Here is a 10,396-nt window from a genome sequence, read left to right as displayed (position 1 = left end):
GCATCTGGCAGGATTGCGGGCACTCCGATGGCACTCTCCTTGGAGGGGTGTTAATGTCATTGTATCACACTGCGGATTCTTAAGGTGAGTTCTAGCAATGCTGAGCTAATAGATATTTGTTTTCACTCTGGGCCCCAATGCAGTAACTGGCAATAAAGTTCTTGAAGTCTCATTTAGGAGCCGAATCCTGGACCAGAATAGTCCTGTCCAGCTGGAATCAGCGGACCCCTCTGCCCTGTTGCTTCTCGCCCGCTGCCTGGGCACAGTGTAATCCTCGTAGATTATTTCTGTTATTGTCCCCGGCAAAATGCGCTGCTCTTCTCCCTATAGATTTTCTGTTCTCTTCAAGGTAATGTGTCTCCACCTGCTGGCCAGTGCAGAAAGTGTGCTGCCACCTACAGCCACAGAGAAAACAAGATGCGCAGGATAGAGATTGTGCTGCTCGGTGCCCTGATGCTTTCAGTGGTATTTGTTCAGCGCCACCATGGTGTTTGGCATCATATGACTACTGGATCTGACGCCGTCCACATTTCAAGTTTTCCTCAACATTATAAAGTAAAACCTCATCAAATCGACTGGTGACCAAAATTACAGTGAAAAGTGGCTTTCAAGGTGGTGGTCTTTGCAAAGAGGGTGGCCACTGTGTATTATATGGTAGAGCTGAATCTGTCACAGGGAATCTGGTCTGTATACAGGGGTGATCTCACAGAGGTGGGCTTCTAGCAGGTTTCATGTCATTTATATGAAATGGGTTTTCTAATTTCTGTTTTTGTGGCCTCATTACTGTAATGAAAAACCCAGCAGATTTCTTATATATATATTTGTTTCTTCAGTTCTTTAGATCTTTGCTTGCTCTCAGGGAACAAAAAATGTATTTATCGTAAAGCTTTATGGAATTAATAGCTCTGTCTAAGCGACTAAAATAAGTAAATCTTATGCGTAGAGGCTGAAAAACTGTCTTATTTCCATCCTGATCACGTCCTATTCACTGACAGCAGGCAGAGATCTTGCCAGATGTATGGAATAGAAGGTTGCCGATTTTTCTCATTATATGATGATAAAACATATATGAAAAACCCCATAATAAGGACTTCCACATCTGGTGGTAGTGAGGCCAGTGGATTTTAACGCATTATGTCCATGCGGATCCACAATGCACTGCTCTCTGGTACCAGGAAACTTGCGAATTTAGCTTTAGATGTGAATGGAGATGTACATTAGTACAAGTCAAGTAAAAATCATGCGGTTTCTAACAGATACTGTAAGTCTGTGGTCTTCAACCTTTAGCTCTCCAGCTGTGATGCAACTACAACTCCCAAGATGTCTGCAGGGCACGGAGATTGCTCTGTCATATAGAGTTTGGAAACAAGTCAGACCCCATCCTCACGGAGGGGAAAAACACTTTCACAATTCATTTACATATTTAACTTTTTTATTTTATTTATTGTTTTAAAAAGTATACACCCAAAAATAAGTTCGGCTTAGTCACCTTCAGATAATGTATAGTTACTCCTGTCACCATTGGATTTTGATATGCAGCCACCTGGATATATGTTTATTTGTGGTCAAGCAAAGTTCCTGCGGTGGGCAGTCATTGTGCTTGACCTCGGATCTCGACAGAGGGACCTACAGTAGCAGTGCGGCACTGGAGGAAAATAATTCATATCAGAGTTTAGAAAACACATCGCAAACAGGAATCATCATGAAATAGTAGCATCTAGAAGTCGCCAATCAGATCCTGCTCGGCCGCATATCTGGATTATTACATAAGATCAAGGCGCAATCGACCGAGATCAAAATATCAATCACAAACAGGCACTAAATAACAACCAACTGCATATATGCTATGATCGGAGAAGGGAAGTAGGATGAAGCCTCTGCAGTGACCGGAATAACTTTGAGAGTCCCAGCCTCGGATCTAGTTGCCCAAGATCAGCCAAGGACAGGACAATTATCTACAACCAAACTAGTGACCAAGTATAATTAAAGGGGGCTAATTACCTTTAAATAATAGAAATTGGCAAAATATAAGGTGTACAGTCCCCATTTATACTGGAAGTTTTGGACATGAGGTGATCTTGGAGGAAATCATAAAGTAAAGGTGTTTGATAATGAAGCATTACATGTGGACTGTGCGATCTGCCATAGACTGGCCATACACACGAGACATAAGTAGGATGGGCAAACGCTGAAGGAGCAATTGCCTGGTGATCAGTCATTGCACTGATGCAGCTATACAGACTTTAGTCCGTACTAGCAGTTACAGATGTTCACACTGGTCAAACATTCAATGACACCGGGTGAAGGATGAACAATCTTTCTGGGGAATGTTCTTTTACGGAAGGCTTTTTAGTGAGCTAATAACTATCGGCAGAAAATTGTAAACATGGCCAACCTCATTCTTCATCTAAAATGAGTGTTTTGACTGACTTTAGACTAATGTACATGACCACTATTAGCGCACCAGTAATGTACAGTACTTTCTGCAGTAGTGCTCCGATCAATCTCGAAGTTATTTCTGTTAAATTATAATAAAAGGAGGTGGGTGGCTCCTAGGGTATGATATGGCTCCTGATACGATCTTAGGCAATGTTGTTTTCAAATCAGTTGTGTAACTCCCCACTTTTGGTATGGTACTTGTCCACAATATTTGGAAGTCTACAAGATTCCAAGAGATTGATGGAAGTGACACCAAGAGTCACAAAGGCTTCTCATCCACATGGGGGAAGGAGTCAAAGGCATAAACTAGAGATAATCTATTAGATGTGAGGTCATATAGTCGTGGTCCTCCGGGCGAAGCCTTTGTGCTGCCAGTTACTATGAAGAGGAACATTCTACTTCCTTTCTAAGACCTTGTCCACTCTCCGATACACAGAACTTTATTATGAATCACTTTGGTTAATAGAGGATTCTGCATTCATCCACACAAGTGCATTCCTGGCTTCTTTCATTAAAACAATAACCATTAATGGTGGTCACCTCTGAAGATCCCTGTGGTGAGATGTTACTGGACTGTCCTATGGGCGATAGTGACATGTTGAGCAGACAATGGACTTCAGCACCTGTTGTCTTGTTCAGTAATTATATAAATATAATAAATAACAGAAATCAGCGACTGTCTGAGCTCTGGACTCACAGAACGACTCTGAATTCTCTTTTTTTTTTTTCTTTAAATGTTTTATATTTACACAGAACGTCAAAAAGAACCAAGTACAATCAAAATTATCTTTACTGACACATTCATTTCAGGCCCGGCTGCTCCTGTCACCGAAGTGAAGAGGGGCCCTGCAAGTTTTATGGCACCAACCTCTGATATGGGTGAAACTAACGCCCTTCCCACCTCCCTCCCCATCCAAAACGCAAATTCCATGCGACCTTTGAGGCCAAGTTATTTATAAACTCCCTGTGTCACAGGAAGTGGAGTTAGGATTGTAAGCTCTTTGGGGCTGGAGACTCAGGTCACTGGTTTTGGCTACTCGCAGACTGACAGATTTCGAGAAATAAATAAGTTCAATAATAATATTCATAATAGTAAATGATCTCTAGTCTCCCAGAACAGCTGCCCAAAATAGGAGGTAAATGCACTACGTCCCCGTGGAACCAGTTACAAGAGTCCATCCCCCGGGAGATCCTCTTGTTTCTAGCTATTTTATTTTCGGTCATTTTTTTTTGGCTTTCTCCCATCTTCACTTCTCCCGACCTCTGATCCTTTACCTCCCTATGCCAACCCTGAATCCTCCATCATGACCTCCATCCACACGGCCTTTATTGTACATGGTTGTGCGGCCCTCAATATGGTCTCCTAATCTGTCACTCCGTTCCCACATAACAGGAATCGCCTCCGCTGGTCGGCTGAGGGAGTTTTAGCTTGTTTTGCACAGAACAGAGGGATTGGGGGGTGAAGGACACAAATGGTGATGGGCAGATGAGGGATGAGCAGAGGTATGTGAGAGGGGCTCAGGGCAGGGGTATGAGAGTATGTAGACTGGAGTAATGGTTGGGGAAGTACCCCCTTACAGTGCAGATCTGTCAGTGCGAATCCCAGGGCCTCAGACCTGAGACAGAGAGCTTTGGGTGGGGGTGGATAAGGGAGAGCACTTAAAGGGTTAATGAAAGTGGACGGGCAGAGAAACTGATAGATTTAGGAGTCCAAGGTGAACAAAGATTTAGGACAGATTTATATGGTCAGGGTCTTAGGATAAGTTCAGTGCGATATCCCCTTCTCTTTCTCCACTTCCCACGTGTGTCCGGGGGTCACACAGATTGTCTGCTGCAGGTCTGGACGGCACAGAGGGAGGATTTCAGAGTCAGGGAGGAAAGGGGGTTCCCTGCCCCATCCCCCTCAGGCCTCTGGACAGACGCCTCAGTGGGGGAATCCCAGTCCCCCTTCCTCCCTCCAGGCTCCTGGATGGACCCCTCAGCTCCGGTTAGTGATGGTCACTTGAGTTTAGAAAGTCTCCATTTTCTGTGATTTGGAGTCGAGGAGGCAGAGGTGGAAGGGCCCCATTCCATGGAGTCGCCAGCCTCAGACGCGGGTCTGCTGAACCCACGGAGGGAAACTTCTTCTCCTGTTGAGGTAGAGGGGGAGAGAGAGCTTACTTACAGATGTAACAGAAAGGCACTACTGACAATGTACACATGTAGATGTCACATATAGACACATGGCGGTCACCTACAACCACGCACATACAAGCAGAAGACGTCCTGCACTAAACAGCAGTGAACGATGAACAGCGTTTTATCATATCATTAAACCCCGCGACCTAACGTCCCCCATCTATTGATTCCTGGAAGAAATGTGACCAACCAGAAAAGCATTGCACGTGACACAGAGAAGTAACATACAGCGATATTCCTTGCCAACTACAATACATGTATATACAGAGGGGGTGCAGGGACTAGGCCTGTGTAGATGTCTGATCTTATGGGCTGTGATTGAGGGGTGTGCAGGATAATATTAGTACTGGTTCTCCTTTAAGAGACCCACCCTTCCGATGTATGGAGATATACTTCCAGGCAATGCTCTATGGGAAAAGTATGCAAATTAGCTTCACTTTAGAAAGAAGAAAACCCACATCAGACACCCCTCTGTAGACTGTTGTTTCGGAGGTTCTTGCCCCTCATTAGTACAAAGGACTTTACTGGCCGGATGCATCAGAGGCATCTATCCATGAGATACCTTTAAGAGGCAGGACCCCCGAAACAGCAGTGTATATAGATTTGCATCTGGTTTGGCTAATGTCAGACAATTTTCTTCCTTCTGGAGGGAAGCTATTTTGCATACCTTTCTGGATGAGGCTACTCTATATGGACAAATGTAGCCCTGTATACTTGTATTCCACATATCCCATAATTTCAGAGCTGCTCGACTAGTTATCATCTTACATAGTGGCATTGCTCAATAAGCGAGAAGCAGGATAGGATTCTGTGGCTTCTTCTCAGTTTCCCAGTCCTTGATCACCCCCTAACTAGGCTGCTTACCTGACCTGAACTCATCATTGGCAAGGAAGGGATTGAATTTTGCAGTTTAAAGCACACCTCCAGACAAACCTGACAGTTCAGATGTCAATCCCAACACCTTCCCCCAAGTCATACTCACAGGAGTCGAGGAGGCAGAGGTATTGGCTGCTGTTTGCAGGGTCATCACACTCGAGAGCTCCTTAAACTGTCCTGGTGCCTGCAGAACTGATATGAGGGAGGCAGGTTGTCACTAATCAATGTCTTTCCCTGACTAACAAAATAATGACTTTGCAGGGTTAAAAAAACACATAAATTTTCCACTCCTTTGTCCTGTAGAGCCATTACTTTGTTAATATGACTTGGGGGAGATATTGGGAAGTTGAGCTTAGCACTGGTTAATTTAATACCAATTTGTAGGTTTTTTTGGTGAAGGTGTGCTTTAAAGGGATTGTCTGCCCTATATATATGTCCTATTAGGATATATGGGTGTAGTATAGGAATAGGAACCCTGTATATTGGGCACAGCGGGGATCCGAGGCTTGGCTTCTCCCCATTACCGTGATGGCCCATGGGTGCTTTGAAATGCTAATGATTGCTATTAGGGGGAGATGTGACATAGGAATAGTCGGTCCAATGTGGACAACCCCTTTAAGGAAGCAGGAATTGTAAATGATTGAGTCCTCCTGGCATTGGGCTATACCTTTTACCTCATATTGGAAAATACATGATGTTCATTCATATCAGTTCCCAGGTGAGGAAGACAGTAATATTACTTAGAAATCTAAAATCAAACGTATGAGAAAACATTTTACCAGATTTCTCCCGTTCCTCAATCTGTTCACTTATTAATCACTATTAGGACTATTCGCTCTTGTCTACAGCGTGCGGTTCTCAGACGGTTACCAAACTACAACCCTTATCATGCTGTGACAGCCTGCAGCTAAGAGTTGTAGTTCAGCGGGCTTCTAGGGCATGCTGGTAGTTATAGTTTTGCAACAACTGGAGAACCAGAAATCAGAGACCACTGATTATAGATGTGGTTTTGGATAGTCATTGCAGCCCTGAAACTAGAACGTGTGATTAAGTTGCCATTTCTATGTTGAATACACACAGAACATGAATAATACCGTAACATCATACATTTCCTGCGTCATTATACTTCCTGTAAAGAGCGTTAGAGAGAGAATTTCCTGTTAACTGAAAGGCGGTCACCATGACATGATGTCAAGTGTTTCCCAGCATACACGTATCTTATAGGTACCTAATGTACATAAACTACACGTGTGCTGGAATCTCAGTACAGTTTTAAAGGGAACCTGTGAGGAGCTTCAGGGTCACAAAACCAATTACAGCAGTGAGCAGGGTGGTTAGTAGACTGACTGCAGCTTCCTGGCCACAAATACAGTAGATGGTATCACTGAGGAAATCAATCTTAGGCCACGGCCCCACTATCAGTATTTGGTCAGTATTTTTCTCAGGAGTGGGTGGGTGATAAATGCAGAATTGGTGACTTGTTTCTATTATACCTTTTCTCTGATTGTCCCTTACCTGGTTTTGGCTCCTGAGAAAAAATACTGACCGAATACTGATAGTGGGGCCTTGGCCTTAATGCTTCATGCATATGAGGCCTCCAGTGCACTGAGGGTGGTCTGACAAGTTCTGGAAAGTGCACCAATTCTCTGCATTATTCACCACCTAATTGCATCACTGTAGGCCTGATTATTGTCTGCTTAGTTCCACTACTACTGGCATTGAAATCCTGCGCTAACATTGTGTGTCTGCGCATGTGCACGGATGCATGGGGCATGTGCAATACCTCTCTACCACAGCAGTGATGTATCAGAGCTGAATAGACATCCGTCTGGGCCATGGAGGAGCCACTAGATGGGGAATCGGTTCACGGCAACGAATCAGACCACCCTCGCTGCCAGGAAGGTATGTCTGAAATAGTCTATTATTCCCATACTCAGCGCTGTGATTGAAATTTTGACCCCCAAATCTCCGGACAGGTTCGCTTTAATGGCTTTCCTGTATCTTATGTATAAAAACGTTTTAGTCTTGAAGCCAAATCACAATATGGAAACATCTTAGATCCTCTAAAGAGTCCAACCTTGTCATGACCCATCCATTCCTGGGAGGTGTCATACAAATATTGAGTTCACTTTTGAGATGGAGCCATGTCTCATACTTTCTGCCACGCTATGTTTTTCAGGCTTTTTAGGAGATCTTTACTCCACACTTAGCCCCCAGTACAGCTTATTCCACGTTTCATTATGAAGAATAAACACAACTGTCTTGTTTTTTGTTTTTTTTTAGCTCTGGGTTCTTGTTTCACATGTTAAAAAGCAAATATGCAATACTGGTTAATGTCCAAATGTTAAAGGATAACTCCATCCAAGCAGTAATATTCACTATACGAGGAGCAGAAGTGCTCAGATTTGTGATAGAGTCTGGATCCTGGAGAGCAGCAGTAGACCAACGCTTCACTATCAGCCATGTCAGCGATCTATTCGTTGCTAATTTACCCACTCAGTGTGGATAATGAGTGTTTATTTACCGCTTTCTGAGGCTGCTCTATGTGACGTGACTTTATAGACTCATTTACTGTACATTTACGGTGAATATTAAGGTGGAGTTACCCTTTATGCTGCCCAAACCATGCAATCTTATAGTATCAACCCGGCAAATAGAGCAGTTCCACCAATAGGGTGTCTAGTCACTGTTGTAATTGATATATATAATAGAAGGCAAGGAAAATGATTGCCTTACTTAAACTTTTTGGCATAGCAATTCATCTGGGACTAATAGGCCTCCATATACCCTTTCTTCTGTGTGGGAGTGTGACAACCCGCATCCGTGTCAAAGACTGGTTGTCACTTTTTAAATCCACGTAGTCATGATTGGGGCACAGGCCGTCCTGAAGTTTCCAGGCGTAGGTGGAGCTGCTCTTGATAAGATGTTGATATTATAGATGATTATTTCTTTACATGGTTCCGGCAGCTCGTGGCTGAACAAGCTATGAATTCCTATCTGAGTGTTCGACGTGTAATTTCCGCTATCGGACGGGGTGATCATGAGGTGATTCAGACAGAAGACAGGTGATATAATGAAATTCGCCCTTCTTACCATCCCTTACTGTCTTCTTCATTAATCTTAAACCTGCGCACTTTCCCTTCCCAGCGTGAGGCATTACTGCGCTGTGGGATATGTTGGCGCTATATAAATAAAGGATAATAATGGTAATAATTCTTCATATTGGCAATCCTCCTCTCCTCCCTCTTCCACTTCTCTTTCTTTGCATTGTGTAGGGTTTTCTAGGTTTATGTAAATTTTGAAGCTGTATTCCCATTTTGGCTTTTTATGGCCGTAGTCCCAGTCCCACCTCTGGGACCTGCTCCTTTCGGGACTCTTTTGCTGGTCTAAGGCAGCTGGCAGTGGTCAATGTTCTCATTAACATTAATGAAGCATTGGCCGCACTTGTCTGTGGGAGTTACAGAAAGAGCCAAACAAGGCGGATTCATCAAACAATGAGGGTGACAAGACACCAATCCTTACACTGGGTGGGGGTCCTGCACTTATCAATCATTTGTGGCACACTCTATGGGCATACCATAAATGCACTAGATAGGAATACCTCCATTTTTTTTCTTCAGCCCTGCATAAATGAAGACAACATGGGCAGAAACAGTGACCTGGGCCTGTCTTTCCTACCACAGGACAAGTACCTCTCTTTATTCTATTGCTCTTGAAACATTTTCCCATCATTTTGCAGTAAGAATATAAGAAACATCTTCAATATATTTCTATCACAAGAGAGATATATAATGAAGGTGGGCACACATGGCCAGATGGGCTTCTTCTGCCTGTTGTCAGGCCTCATGGGCACCTCTAGCGCATGTGGACCCAATCCTCCTTTCTCTTTAAGTAAAGCGGAGGATAGGGTCATCGCACAGAGATTTTCCAGCATGTCAGAGAATCTGTGTGTGTGATATCGAGCACTTCCAACCAGCATGTATGGCCAGCTTAACAATCATTAAATATACTGTCACCTGGGGACGATGAGCCAATCGCATTATATGAGGTCCCCGTTAATATTATATTATTGGTATCCGTTCTCAGGTTCTTGTACTTTTCCTTTAAAGCTGAAGATTTGGTCATTGCGCACCATAACTCTCCAAATCTTGCTTCACCTTCCCTCAGCTTTTTGTTGCCCGCCCTTCTCTTTCCCCAGATGACAGACAGGACAGGGTGTGATGGTGATGTCACACACAAAGGCACAATGACATTGTAATTTCCACCTGAGCCTCGATAAGTCTCCTCTTCATATCGATTGGTTCTTGCGTGTGGTCCTTCCGGATCTCCTCCTCCACCAGCATCAACCTGGGGGGGGGAATAAATATGGCCGCTGAAAGCACCAAATCCACATGGACAAGATACTTGGAACCTTCCCAGTAGTCTAAGGCTGGTGTCACACGAGGAGATTTCTGAGCGTTACGTAAGTAATATAATGTATTCATATAATAAATGTGAACATTCATATCAATGGAGAGCAGTCGAGTGTTACCTTTTTCTTCAGTAATCACTATGAGTCAAGATGTAACCCAAAAAACCCAAAAGTCATCCCCGAGTGACACCACCTTGAGAAGATCACAGAATACCCAGAGGAACGTGTGTAATATGTGATGTGATATAATTAGGGAGTAGTAAATCTCTGTAAATGTAGGCACTGATCTTCAGCCTCTCTGTAGCCTATGGTCAGGTGCTACATGACCACCACTGGTGGCCGACATTAGTCCATTATTTATGTCATTACACTTTGTAAAACAGGAGCCGCTGAACAGGCCCATCCTGCAGGTCCCTATAGACTTTAGAAGAGTATCGCCCAATCAAACGGATTTTAATCGGATCAGTAGACGGCTTCATGAGGGTTGTCTCC

The 10,396-nt window shown here is 43.8% G+C and overlaps 1 protein-coding gene across 18 annotated transcripts in view; it reads right to left on the bottom strand.

Annotated features, from left to right (window-relative positions):
• Nucleotides 1–1,414: 1,414 nt before the first annotated feature.
• SYNGAP1 (synaptic Ras GTPase activating protein 1) overlaps nucleotides 1,415–10,396 on the bottom strand; it is a 389,983-nt gene continuing 381,001 nt past the window's right edge. For 11 of the 18 annotated variants that reach the window (XM_073642002.1, XM_073642007.1, XM_073642003.1 and 8 more), the window contains 3 exons: nucleotides 9,759–9,840; nucleotides 5,600–5,685; nucleotides 1,415–4,568 (listed from right to left, as the gene is read on the bottom strand). In XM_073642002.1, coding sequence (XP_073498103.1) covers nucleotides 4,428–4,568; nucleotides 5,600–5,685; nucleotides 9,759–9,840 — 309 coding nt within the window. In that variant the 3' untranslated portion in view covers nucleotides 1,415–4,427. Of the gene's footprint in view, nucleotides 4,569–5,599; nucleotides 5,686–8,586; nucleotides 8,676–9,758; nucleotides 9,841–10,396 lie in introns of all 18 variants that reach the window. The other 7 variants (XM_073642011.1, XM_073642018.1, XM_073642019.1 and 4 more) reach the window with 5 other exon arrangements.

Source organism: Phyllobates terribilis, unplaced genomic scaffold, assembly GCF_046119375.1.
Source record: "Phyllobates terribilis strain yellow unplaced genomic scaffold, ASM4611937v1 Scaffold_7__3_contigs__length_470593459, whole genome shotgun sequence".
Classification (NCBI taxonomy): domain Eukaryota; kingdom Metazoa; phylum Chordata; class Amphibia; order Anura; family Dendrobatidae; genus Phyllobates; species Phyllobates terribilis.
Note: the sequence above shows the minus strand (reverse complement) of the source record. Positions and strands in the feature narration are given on the sequence as shown.